A 13,002-nucleotide genomic window follows, 5' to 3' on the forward strand; every position below is an offset into this window, starting at 1 on the left:
TAAGGACCTCCTAGTCCCAAGTGTTGTGGCATGGGACCCACAAGGACTCTACATTCTCTGGCAGTGCTGCCAGGAAACCCCTGGCTCCCCCACCCCTGGGCCAGAACTATCTCTCTTTCTGGATGCTCTGCTTTTGAGTTCGCTGTGCCTTGCCCCCAACACCCACTCCGCCACCTTGCCCACCTGCCAGGAGCCAGCACGGGGTCCCCGCCCATGACAAGGTCATGTGGGAGGGTTCTGGTGGACAAGGCGAGCCCTCTGGGCCTGCCTGAGCATCTACCCCAAAACCAGAATCTGTTTTACTATTTTACGACTTTCACCAACTCTTCTGACATTAACGGGGGGCTATCCCCAACCACCTTTCTCTGTAAGAAAATCAAGTTAAAACTCTAGTTAATAAGTCTCCTGGACATAATAGGAGTGTTTCAATTCAAACCCCTCTAATGACTTTCTAGCTTGCCTGACAGGTTTGTTCAGATTCACAGCCTCCCAACCACTAGAGGCACAGGAAGCTTAAGATATTCTAACAATGCAGAGCTTCTCAGAGAGTTAAAATTGTTAAAATAGAACTAGTAGAGGATTTCTTTGTTGAGCTAATGCTTGCTGCCAAGTTTCCATATCCCTTACCTACTGTGTCCCTGGGAGTGTATTGATTAATATAGTTGGTGTATAGAAATGTAAGTAGTAGCTTTAATGTTTGTAACCTTGGACCCTTGAGTTAATTTTTTCTTGTTATAGCCCACCACACTTTTGCCCTATAGGAATGCAACTTTATCTAATGCTTTCGGAGAGTGGCGCCTGACTTTAGAATAATCACCTTTAGAGAAAAATAAGTTTTCTGAAGAAAGGGTCATAAAACGTTACCAGGCCTCCTGGCCAGAAGATGATGTAAATCACCTAAAGCTTATGCATATGATAAGTTTGCAGAAAGAAAGCCTGGCTTCGATAAGGATCAAGGACTGCTGACCTTGCATGACTCTACCCCCGCCCCGCGCCCCCCGCCCCCTCCCCACCCCCCCGCCATTATCCTCTATGCACAACTTAAGGTATAAAAACTACTTTGGAAAATAAAGTGTGGGCCTTGCTCATCAGGCTTGGTCTCCCCATGTCGTTCTTTCTCTTTCCTTTTCTTATTCAGGCTGATCCCATGGAGCGCAGGGGCTCTCTGCATTCACTTTCCTGCCTGGGCTTCTAAGACCCACTCGAGAAGGTGCCTAAGGTGGGGCACCTTCCGCAATTCGAGAGGGCGCCTGCAGCCTACGTGAACAGAGCAAGTCCCGTGCTGGGGCTTTATTGACTTTCTGCGTAAACCAAGGAATATCAGCCTCTTTTCTCTCCTCTATTTTCTTAACTGCAAAATTCTTTCCTTAACTCTTTATCTACTCTTTCGCTGATGCCGTCCTCCCGAGGGAATCCCTACATCCAACCGGGGCTGGACCCTGGTACCTGCCTGAGGGTAGAATGGGCTAAGCCTTAGATCTAGGCTCCTGGGAGATAATAGGGGTTGGATGAGTGGAAACCATGGGTGGGAGCTTATGCTGAGTCAAGCTTATGCTTAGGGGCAGAGGTTGGGCCCCACTAGCCTTAAAAACTAGCTTTTGCCCCTCTTGGCCTGGCTCACTTCTACTGCACCTTCAGAATCAATCCACCTCTTCCTAGGCCTAGTCAGGTGGCCCCTAGGGCCTGGGCTGCCCAGCTTCCCTGTACCATCTCCCACAGCATTCTCATGCCACCTACACGGGGAGCCAGCAGACTCAAGACCGCCTGTCACAACCCATCCAGCAGGGTCCTCCCTGCCGCAGCCACAGGCCCGTCTGCAGTCAGCCTAGAGTGCCTCCTGGAGCCCAGAGACTTAGAGGACCTTGTATTCATTCATGGACATGTGCATTCCTTGCACTCAGCCACCCAACACTGATTTTACTTCATGCCAGGCCCAGGGCTAGGGCCCAGAGGTGAGGAACTGAATATGACAGGTGCAGTCTTACCTGGAGAAGCTCACAGTCAGTGGGAAAGAGAGGCTTTAGCCCGCAAAGCGCAGGCAGAGACAGCACGAGGGCTCTGCCAGCGGCCCTGTGCATTTGGAGCCGGTTAGCCCAGCCCTGCTGCCTGCCATGCTGCTCTGGGCTGGTAGGTCGAGGCTGGATGACCACAGTCTTGTGGAGCAGGGGCCAGCCGGAGACTCACTTCAGGTCCCACCCTCTCCTATTTGGAGCTGCAGAGAGGATGCTGTGGTCAGGGGGACTGGTCTTCCCAGTCCCAGGGAACCCTACTGATCAGAACAGGGGCAGGGGGACAGGCTGTGGGAGGTGAAGGATCCTGTGGCAGGTCTGGGTGGCTGTTGTGTTGATGCCTGTCTGCTTCTTGGTCCCCAGGTCCACACCTCTGCGTCCACAATCAGAAGCCACCAAGATGCCCATCTGTGAAAAAGCTCCCCCTAAGATGGCGGCAAAAAGTCCAGGCAGTGAGGAGGAGCCTGTAAGTGATGTTCAGAGCCCCCTCTCTCATTCCTGCTCTCCCCATTCGCAAGCCCTTGCTTCCAGAACAGTACCGTCATGTGAGTGTATGTTCCTCGGTTCTTTGTCTCATCACAACAAAGATTTGGAGTGATGGACATTAAAGCCCTTGGCGCGTCACAGCTCTTGGGTCTTGGACAAGCCGTGTTATAGCTCTTAGGCAAATCAGTGTTACAGCTCTATTTTATTTAGAAGATAGCAGGAGAGAGAGAGAGTGAGAGAGAAAGAGAGACAGAGAAAGAGCGCACGCACGCGGGAGAGAGTCCGTGAGAAAGCGCTTTGGCTCCTCCTTTTATATGTTTTTTCCTCCACCTGGGCCTGCCCTATGCAAATTGGGCTTAGCCAGGAGTGCTGTTTGTTCTGCCTGAACTCTTCACTCTGGTCCTCGGACCTTCCTTTGACCTTCCTTGTCTTTTAGCCACCGCCATTTTGGACTCCTTTTCCCTATTCTACCTGCCTAACATTCCCCCCTCAAGAGATGGGAGGCCCAATTCTTTGGGAATAGGGGTGTCGAGATCTTTCTGGCTACTTCCTGCTGAACTGGGGTGGCGAGGGGTATTGGGCCTCCCCCTCTTGCTAGTCTCAATCCTCAGAGTCCTTATAGCGGTGTCCAAGGGTGTGTGATATTTTCCGTGGTTGGCTGTAGTTTTATATCTTTGTTGAACTGGCATTGCATGTTGTAGCTGGTTGACCTGGGCAGAGACGAAACAGGTTAGACAATTAACAGTACATGGAATAATCATAACAAGGACTAGTAGGGACATTGGTCAATTTTAAATTCACATGGCCAGAATGGCTCAAGTCCCTCCTTGTTCAGGGATCAGAAGATCTATCTCCTGTCTGTTTTGGAATACAGTCTCTGTCAAGCTGTGTTGGCTCTTCAGAGTTATCCTGAGAAATCTTATTCCCAGAAACCAGATTTTGGGGGTGTTCGTTAGAATGGCACTCATTGGTAGTCCTGAATAGGTATCTGAGATCTCCCAGGGGCTCACAGGTGTATTGAGTGTCCTCTTCTGTTTTCTTCCATGGCTTGACTCGTAAGTACTGAATTCAGGAGTCATGTCCTGGTACCTTGACTGCTGTGGGGGTAGAAAGTATTACAAGGTAGGGGCCCTTCCATGTGGGCTGGAGTTGAGCCTTTGGGGACCCATCTTTCCAGACTTTAATTAGGACTTGAGTTCCTGGAGCATATAGTGGTAACTCTTTAGAATCTTTTGGGTCCTGGTTCATACCCCACAAGCGTATATCCTGTTGGAACTGCCCAATGGCCATGGTATAAGACTGGAGGGTCTGAACCTCTGGATCTAGGAAGAGGTCAATGACATAAACAAAAGGTCTCCCATATAGCATCTCATAAGGAGTAAGACCAACCTGTTCCTTAGGGGCAATGTGGGTGCGGAGGAGAGCTATTGGTAAAGCCTCCTTCCATCCCAGGGAGGTCTCCTGGGTTATCTTTTTTATCGCTGATTTTAAGAATTGATTGGCTCTTTCTACTTTTCCTGAAGATTGAGGCCTCCAGGCACAATGGAGATAATACGTAATGCCCAATGCTTTCGAGACTCCTTGGGTGACCTTAGAAGTAGATGATGTCCCATTGTCACTTTGTAATGACCTGGGCAGACCAAATCTTGGAATGATTTCATGCAGCAGTTTTTTCACCACCTCCTCAGCCTTCTCAGTCTGGGTGAGAAAGCCTTCAATCCATCCTGTGAATGATTCTATCATAACTAGTAGGTATTTATACCCTTGAGAAACTGGCATCTGGGTGAAGTCCATCTGCCAGTCCTCTCCTGGGTAGGCCCCACGTCGTTGGATGGGCTGGGCCAGCTGGGGTCTTCGAGCTCCTTGAGGGTTGTTTAATTGGTAAGTGGGACAAGAGGAGACCACCTGTCTTACAGTTGTTTGGAGGCCTGTTCCTCTGAAGGACCTTTCTAGTAATCTTTGGAGGGCCTTTTCTCCTAAATGAGTGGTGGCATGTAAGGAGTTAACCAACTTCCATTGGAGGTTCCCAGGCAGAAAAAGGAGTCCCTCCTTTTGGAACCACCCCATATGATCTTGAAAGCCCTCGCTCTTAGCTTTAAGAGTCTCACCTTCAGTATATGAAGGAGTTTCTGGCAAATTAGTCTGTGGAACTAAGGTGGCAATCCCTGTTAGGTCATGGTTCTGTAATGCTGCTCTCCTAGCTGCCTGATCAGCTGCTTGGTTCCCTCGTGCCACTTCCGTGTTCCCTTTTTGGTGTCCTTTACAGTGGGAGACTGAAACCTCAGTGGGCAGGTGGACCGCCTCCAAGAGTCGAAGAATCTGATCACCATATTTGATTGGGGACCCTCGGGTGGTCAAGTGGCCCCTTTCTTTCCAAACAGCCGCATGTGCATGTAGCACCAGAAAGGCATACTTGGAGTCAGTGTAAATGGCTATTCTTTTTCCTTTTCCCAGCTCTAAAGCTCGAGTCAGGGCTATGAGCTCAGCTAATTGGGCTGAAGTACCTGGTGGCAGAGGCTTAGCCTCTATGGTCTCAAAACTGGAGACTACTGCATACCCGGCTCCTCTTTTTCCATCCAAGACAAAGCTGCTTCCATCGGTGTACCAGATTTCCTCAGGATTGGTCAGAGGATCTTCTGACAATCCCTCGCAGGGTTTTGTCCAGTGGTCCAAGGTTTCTAGACAAGAGTGAAAGGGGAGAGAGCCCTCGGGGGTAGACAGGAGGCTGGCTGGGTTAAGAACCTCACAAGGGGATATAGTGAGGCCTGGATTTTCCATCAGCATTACTTGATATCTGAGGATTCTTTGATCAGACATCCATAAATGGCCTCTCCCATTTAGGAGTTGTTTTACTTGGTGGCTGGTAAAAATAGCTAGTTTGCTCCCAAAGGAGAGTTTTGAAGCATCTTCTATCACGATTGCAATAGCTGCAAGATTTCGAAGGCAGGGGGGCCAACCTCAGGAAGTTGGATTGAGCCTCTTGGATAAAGGCTGGGGCTCAGATCCCAGCCTTTGAGTTAACACTCCCAAGGCTATTCCCTCTCTTTCATGGACATAAAGTTGGAATGCTTTTTCTGGGTCTGGCAACCTCAAGGCAGGTGCCTGAGTTAAGGCCTGTTTTAGTGTAGCCTCTGCCTTCTTTTGAGGAGTTCCCCACATCAGTGGGATTGAATCATCTCGTCCCTTTAAGCTTTCATATAAGGGCTGGGCAATTAGACCATAGTTGGGTACCCAGATTCTACAATAACCAGTTAGCCCCAGGAAAGCTTGCAATTGTTTTCAAGTCGTAGGGGAGGGCAACTGGAGGATTCCGTGTACCCGATCAGAGGACAGCCTCCTGGACCCATGTGTAATCTGAACTCCCAGGTAAGTGACCTTTTTCTTGACCATCTGTGCCTTAGCATGGGAGACTTTATGTCCCCTTTCTGCCAAGAAGTTTAGAACCTGAATTGCATGTCGTTGGGCACTTTTCTCATCTGGAGAGCAGATTAGTAGGTCATCTACGTATTGTAATATTTTCCCATTAGGTCCCAGGTCCAGATCTAGGAGATCCCGGCTAAGGGCCTGTCCAAACAGGTGGGGGCTATCTCTGAACCCCTGAGGTAATACTGTCCAAATCATCCGTTGGTGTTTTTCTCCTGGAGCTTCCCACTCAAAGGCAAAAAGATATTGAGATTCTTTAGCCAGTGGTATGCAAAAAATGCATCTTTGAGATCCAAGACTGTAAACCACTTGGCACTGGGTGGGATTTCTCCCAAGATTACATAGGGATTGGGTACTGTGGGATGGAGGGGGACTACAGCTTCACTTATGATCCGGAGATCTTGAACCATTCGCCAGGTTCCGTCCTTTTTTCTTTACTGAGAGGATTGGGGTGTTACATGGCAAACTGGTGGGGACCAATAGCCCACAAGCAAGGAATTTATTTATTAAAGGCTGTAGTCCCTCCCGAGCCTCTCTTTTGAGAGGATATTGTTTCCGATTAGGAAACCGAGTGGGATCTCGGAGGACAATGATGAGCGGTTCAGCTTGGTGGGCTCGCCCAGGAATCCCCTGGTCCCACACCTGGGGGTTAATTTTGTCTTCCCATAGTTTTTGGTCCCTCTCTACTGAAGGTGTAATGGGTTCTTCAGTAGTGACCAGGGGCTGTAGAGCTCTAGGGGCTGAAAAACTTCCCATCACAAGGGTGGTCCCCAGTTTAGTGAGTATATCTCTTCCCAATAAGGGGGTAGGACACTCAGGGACCACCAGAAACTGGTGGGAAAATATTTGTCCATCCCAGCAACAAAGAAGTGCTCGGGTGAATCTTTTAGGAGTTGCTTTTCCCGTGGCACCCAAAATGGTACAGGTTTGGGAGGAGAAGGCTCCGGAGTAGGAGATCAAGACAGAGTAGGTAGCCCCTGTGTCAACCAAGAAATTCTCGGACCTACCTGCCACATCCAGTTGCACCCTTGGCTCCAGCCCGTGATGGTTATCTGTGACAGCGGGCTGGCTGGAACGGGCCGCTTCAGTCCTCTTGAACCATCGTGAGGGTAGGCTTGGCGCTTGACCTTGAGGCTCTTGGGTCCCGAGGGCAGAGTGCCGCCCAGTGTCCCAGTTGATGGCATTTGTGGCAAGCCGTTCTAGGAGACTTGTCACGGTTTGGACACTCTTTGGCCCAATGCCCCGCCTGTCTACAGATCAGGCATCTGTCTTGTGCCTTGTCCTTCAAGGACTTCGGGTTTGCCATAGGGCTTCTCTGGAGGGCGGCCAGCATCTGGGCATGCCTTGTCTCTTTCTTTCTCTCCTTATCCTGGGCCTTGGCCTCCTTCTCCTGTTCTCTGTTATAAAAGGTATTGGTGGCTGTCTGGACCATCTCATCTAAAGAGGCAGCAGGATCCTGCTGTTGTAGCTATTGTAACTTAATTCTGATATCTGATGCACATTGGGACAGGAATTTGTCCTTTAAAATCACCTGTCCCTCGTAAGAGTCTAAGTCCAGATTGGTAAACTTTTGGAGTGCCTCTTTTAGCCTCTCCAGAAAGGCAATGGGGTTCTCATTGGGCTCCTGAGTTATTGCTGAGACCCGGGCATAGCTAATTACTTTTTGTTGGGCTGCTTTCAGTCCTGCCTTCACACAAATTAGAAAATGATCTCTTTCCCAGATGTGCTCCGGGTCCTTATAATTCCAATTAGGATTGGAAGAGGGGACTGCAGTTTCCCCTACTGGGTATCTATCACTGGACATGTGGAGCCCTGTTGCATACCTCCGGGCTTCCTTTAAGACCCTGGTATGTTCAGGATCAGATAAAGTTTGACTAAATATGACCATGATGTCTTTCCACATCAAGTCAAGGGCCAAGGTAATATGTTGGAATGTATCTATATATTTGCCTGGGTCATCTGTATAGCTTCCCAGGTCTTGTTTGATCTGCCTTAGTTCTAAGAGGGAGAAGGGCTTATGGACCCGGGTTGGTCCGAATTTTCCTCCAGTTTCAACTAAGGGACATACTCGAGCTGGCTTTTGTGGAGGAGGTGCTCCCGGATATGGGGGCACGTTTGGATACGAGGAAGGAGCACCAGGCAACTCGGGAGCTGTGGGAGGTGAGCCTTCACAAGGGTTCCTTTTCTTGGTTGTCTGTGCCTAACACCATATGCCTAGTGGGCTTACTTTTAGGGCGTACTACAATCCCATACTTAAGACAGAGTTCCTTCATATCTCTTAGTTGGAAGAAAATTCGGACATAGGGGATCTCTGTCCATTTCCCTTGTCTTTTGCAGAATAATTCTAATTGCAGGATGGTATTATAATTTAAAGTTCCATCCTCAGGCCAGTGTTCCTCGTCCCCCAGTGGATACTGTGGCCACTCATTGGCACAAAAGAATTTCAAACGACTTCTCCTTAGAGCTAGAGGGTCGAACAGCTTCCAGTTATCAAGGATGCATCTCAAGGGCGTCTGTCGGGAAGCGGATTGGTTATTTCCCACCTGAAAGACAGTCATGACAGGGAGAAAAGAAAAAGACCTCTTTCGACTTCCTTAGGGTGAGTCTTTCTGAAGCTTATCCTACCCAGAACTGCTGCAACCTGAGAGCCAGGCGTCCCTGGGCCAGGGTGCAGATCCCCAGGCAGGCTGAGGCGTGACAGCCTCCTGGGACCCCTGGGACTAGAGGATCCTCGAACAGGTTGAGGCGTGACAACCTTTCGAAGACCGATCCCTAGGCAGGTCAAGGCGGGATGACCTCCTGGGACCCCCCGGACTGGAGTTTGGGCGTCCCCAAGATCTCCAGTGTGACCAGTATTGGATAGGATTAGGGGGTTGGATATTATAGAGTATTTCCCTCCCAAGGCCAGCTATTTTCTGGTTGTCTCTCCAGAAGATTGTAGAGGCAACCTTGTGGGTCTGGATGGGGCTCAGGAAAAGAGCATGAAACAGGAGGAAAGGGGGCAGAGCACAACCTTTCAAAGAATGACATAGCACAAGGGTATAATGTAAACCAATTAAAATCAATTGGGTCCAAGATGACAAGTCAATTCAAGTAAACCTTAATCCCCAATCTATAAGCCAACAGACACCCCAGAGGACAGCTCAGGTGTCAGAGGCGACAGCTCCAAGGCACAAGGTCACGAGGGAGGAGAGGGTGGTTCCCCAATGGCTGAGACAATCCTCTCACTAGCATATGAATTCCATCCCTTCACAAAACCTAGCCAGGCCTAATTCCATGGCCCCAGCCCTTGTCTTCGGCAGTGGTTCACACCCTGAAGAGTGGCTTCTCTCTGGATTCTTACAAATCCACCTCTTTGTCTCTCAATGAATTTTTGCAATGAGACATCAGAGCCTGAGTTTCATTAGTTTTGGCTGGGCTTGAGTCCTGGGAGAGAACTGAAGGACAGGAGGAAAAAGCAGTGGGAAAAACGTGCCAAGGAATCCCCTTCATAGCCCGCCAGAAAATTTGCTAAATATCTGACCGGTGCTCAGTTTCACTGGTCTGAGCCTTGGCACAGAGAAGAGAAAGGACAGAAGAACCCCCACCGGCTTGGGTAACAGCTACTGGGGCCCAGCAGATAGCGCCTTTGGGACATGCTGAGGAGTAGCCTCTCCAGAGTCCCTAATTGTGCCCCCTGCCACCTGCCTGTTCGCGGGAGGTTCGAGGAAACAAGAAACGAGATTGTAAAGGTCCCTCCAGCCATAGGAGCGAGGACCTCTTACCTTAACCAGAGGTCTTCTGGAATCTGAGACTGGGCCGCGTGAGCTTTCTGCTGAGTTCGTTTTTCGCTGTCCCGGTTTCCAGCACGATGGGCCTTCCCCTGCGCTGGGTTTCTTCACCTTCCGCTTCTAGCGCGGGAGCTTTGCTGAGTTGGGCTCCTGCTGTGCTTGGCCTCTTCCGCGCGGAGGTTGTTTCAGCCAGGTTAAACCCGAGTCACGGCACCATAGATGTCACGCGAGTGTATGTTCCTCGGTTCTTTGTCTCGTCACAACAAAGATTTGGAGCGACGGACATTAAAGCCCTCGGCGCGTCACAGCTCTTGGGTCTTGGACAAACCGTGTTATAGCTCTTAGGCAAATCAGTGTTACAGCTCCATTTTATTTAGAAGATAGCAGGAGAGAGAGAGAGAGAGAGAGAGAGAGAGCGAGCGTGCACGCACGCGGGAGAGAGAGAGTCCATGATAAAGCGCTTTGGCTCCTCCTTTTATATGTTTTTCCTCCACCTGGGCCTGCCCTATGCAAATTGGGCTTAGCCAAGAGTGCTGTTTGTTCTGCCTGAAGTCTTCACTGTGGTCCTCGGACCTTCCTTTGACCTTCCTTGTCTTTTAGCCACCGCCATTTTGGACTCCTTTTCCCTATTCTACCTACCTAACAGTATTAAGTGGGACTGGCCTCCGAATCTTGCCTGGCACCTAGCCCTGTGCTCTCCTGGGCATGAACGCCAGCTACAACCCTGCCTCTAGTTTGCTGAGGAGGCTGGGAGGACCTGGCGGAGCTGGGAGTGTCTTCAGGGAATACGGAGGGAATGCTGACGGCTACCCTCAAAGCCAGGGAGAGTCCTTGATCTGGGCCAGGTACTCTCTTTTCTCTTGGCGCCTCCCGCTCTCCAAGTTCCACTTCCAATGGCTTTGAGCCCAGTGGAATTGCCTGAGGATGAGGCTGAATTCCCTGCTCTAAGCCTTGTCGCATCGCAGCCCCTGGAGCCTTAAGGCTCCAACTTCCCCGCTAGTTTGAGACAACGCCATCCTTCCCTGGGCAGGCATCCTCCTTCTGTATCATACTCACCTTCTAAAGTGAGTGTGCCACAGCTGTCTTCTTGACACCTCTTTACCCCAACCTGCACCCCAGGGCTTCATGTGAAAACTTGATCAGAACTTTCTGGCTTCTCTCTGTGAAACTGCTCATCAAGTTGTCTAGACAAACAGTCTGACAAATACTTCTGTTGTCTCTCCCTTTGGACTGCAGCTGCCTTGAGAGCAGGCTCTGTCTCTCCATTGTCCCTGAGTTCAGCCCAGGACCTGGCTCATATAAATTGCCCAGAAATGTTTATTGACCTAAGATCCCAGGACCCAAAGGCCCTCCTTTGTACAAGCCCCTGTCTCTGTACCCAGGCAAAGTCAGAAATCCATGAGAGTCTGGGCAGAACCCTGAGGGGCTGAGACATTTCAGCAGAGTTCCTGCTTCATTCCGTCTTCCACATCACTGATTCCCCAAGACCCGGGCTGAGTCACTGGCACAGCCCTGAAGAAGGGCAGCTCCAACCAGACCTGCTGCCACTTTTGCACAAGTCACCAGCTGGACTGGGCTTTCTATACGTGTTTCCCCACTCACCCACCACACGGATCCCCAAGACCCCAGGAGAGAGAAGAGGGTGGGGTCAGGGGGCTGGACCTGGCTCTCTGGGAGTGGGCTGGGCCACCGAGACTGCTGCCCAGACCCATCCTCAAGTGTTCCCCAGGGCAGCAGGAGCAGCCCATAGTTGGCAGTGCCACCCTTCTCCCTCCGCCTAGGGCAGTGAGCTCTAGAGGAACAGGCTCAGACAGGCGGATCCCCTTCTCTCATCTGGGCATGTGCTCCAGCTCACTCACACTCGCAGGGGGTGGGGGGTTCACCTCAGCCCCTGCAGCAGCGGGAGCAGAGCACAGGTAAGTACGCAGTGGACCCCCTTCACTGCACAGCCCAGCTGGGGTAGAAAATTCACTCCCTTTACCACCCCACAGAGGACAAACCCCGGAAAGAAGGCTGTCTGCTCTTTGCCAGCTTTGTAAAGTTTAGTCAATAATATGAAAAATCCTGGCTTCTCATTGTGACCGGCTAAGTGAGGAAGAATGAGAAGGATGGATGGAAAAGGAAGCAAGGACGAGAAAGGCCGAGGAGGAAGGAGCAGGAGGGCTGTCGGTGGGGTGGGGTGGGGGGGTTATTTCAGGGCCTGACTCTGCCACTGAATGTCTGGATGACTTTGGAGTAGTCTCTTCACTCTTAGGCCCTCAGTTTCCTCACGTGAAAACTGGACAAAAATTCCTGCCCAGGCTAAGCCATAGCCCTGTTGAACACACACGATTCCACAGTGATAGAGTTTGTTAACTGGGAAACCCACGTCAGGAGCACGTGGGTGAGGAGTTCTACTGAGATTCTCGAGATGCTTTGGGACCCCAGGAGTTATGGGTTTTCTCTTAGCAATCCCTTTGGAGGTAGAAGGATAGTCATATCATGACATTTTATGATGTGCCTAATGGGGCCAGTTGTTCTTCTTATTTACCTGTGCCCCTCTCAGGTAGGGATTGTTGTTTAAGTCCTGTGGATAAGGAAGCTGAAGCTTGGAGAGATTAAGAGTGGAAGAATCATCCCCCATCCCCGTCCCATGCCCACATGGAGCTAAACGCCCCTCCCTGGGTTTCATAACAGGGAGGGATTTAATAAGGAGTCCAGTGCACGAGTCACCCTCCCATATCATGAATATCAGACTATCATGCAGAATTCTGGTCATTAAGGCAGGCAGTGAGCTATTCCTCTCTCCATCTTTCACCTGTCCAAACCCCTCCATTAGAGTCACACCCTTTGGGCCCAGAGATCAGTTGGATTGTGGAGCCCCAGCTGGGAACAGCTCCTAAACTAAGAGTGGCCAGCAGTCAGTATCAATAACAGGACTGTTTCATCTTAGACTCATTCTTAATGGTTCATAAGCACTTTCACATCCATGATCACTTTGATCTTATAAGAAGTGGAGTTTCTTCCTCCCATTTTACAGGGGAGGAAACTGAGGCACAGAGGTAGGGGTGATTTGCCAGAGATCACACAGATGGCCAGCAGTTTGTTCTGTGTGGTGTCAGCACCAGAGTCTTCTCCTCTGCACTTGGTCCCCTGCTAGGGGCAGGGCTGAGGTGCGGGAAGAAGCAAACAGGCGTCTCCTCAGTTCACAGCCCTGCTGAGCTGAGCTCTAGAAACAGACAAGTCCCAGGGTAGGGAACAGGGATGGGCAGATGGAGGTAGACACAGGGGATCAGTCTGCGGACAGACGGGGGCCACACTTAAGGTCAGGCACA

At 50.5% G+C, this 13,002-nt stretch overlaps 1 protein-coding gene across 1 annotated transcript in view; it reads left to right on the top strand.

Moving 5' to 3' along the window:
* The window catches only part of CHAT (choline O-acetyltransferase), a 62,591-nt gene that overhangs the window by 5,009 nt on the left and 44,580 nt on the right, over window positions 1–13,002 (top strand). Inside the window, exon 2 of the mRNA XM_027530902.1 lies at window positions 2,373–2,475. Coding sequence (XP_027386703.1) covers window positions 2,373–2,475 — 103 coding nt within the window. The remainder of the gene's footprint in view (window positions 1–2,372; window positions 2,476–13,002) is intronic.

Source organism: Bos indicus x Bos taurus, chromosome 28, assembly GCF_003369695.1.
Source record: "Bos indicus x Bos taurus breed Angus x Brahman F1 hybrid chromosome 28, Bos_hybrid_MaternalHap_v2.0, whole genome shotgun sequence".
In the NCBI taxonomy this organism is placed as follows: domain Eukaryota; kingdom Metazoa; phylum Chordata; class Mammalia; order Artiodactyla; family Bovidae; genus Bos; species Bos indicus x Bos taurus.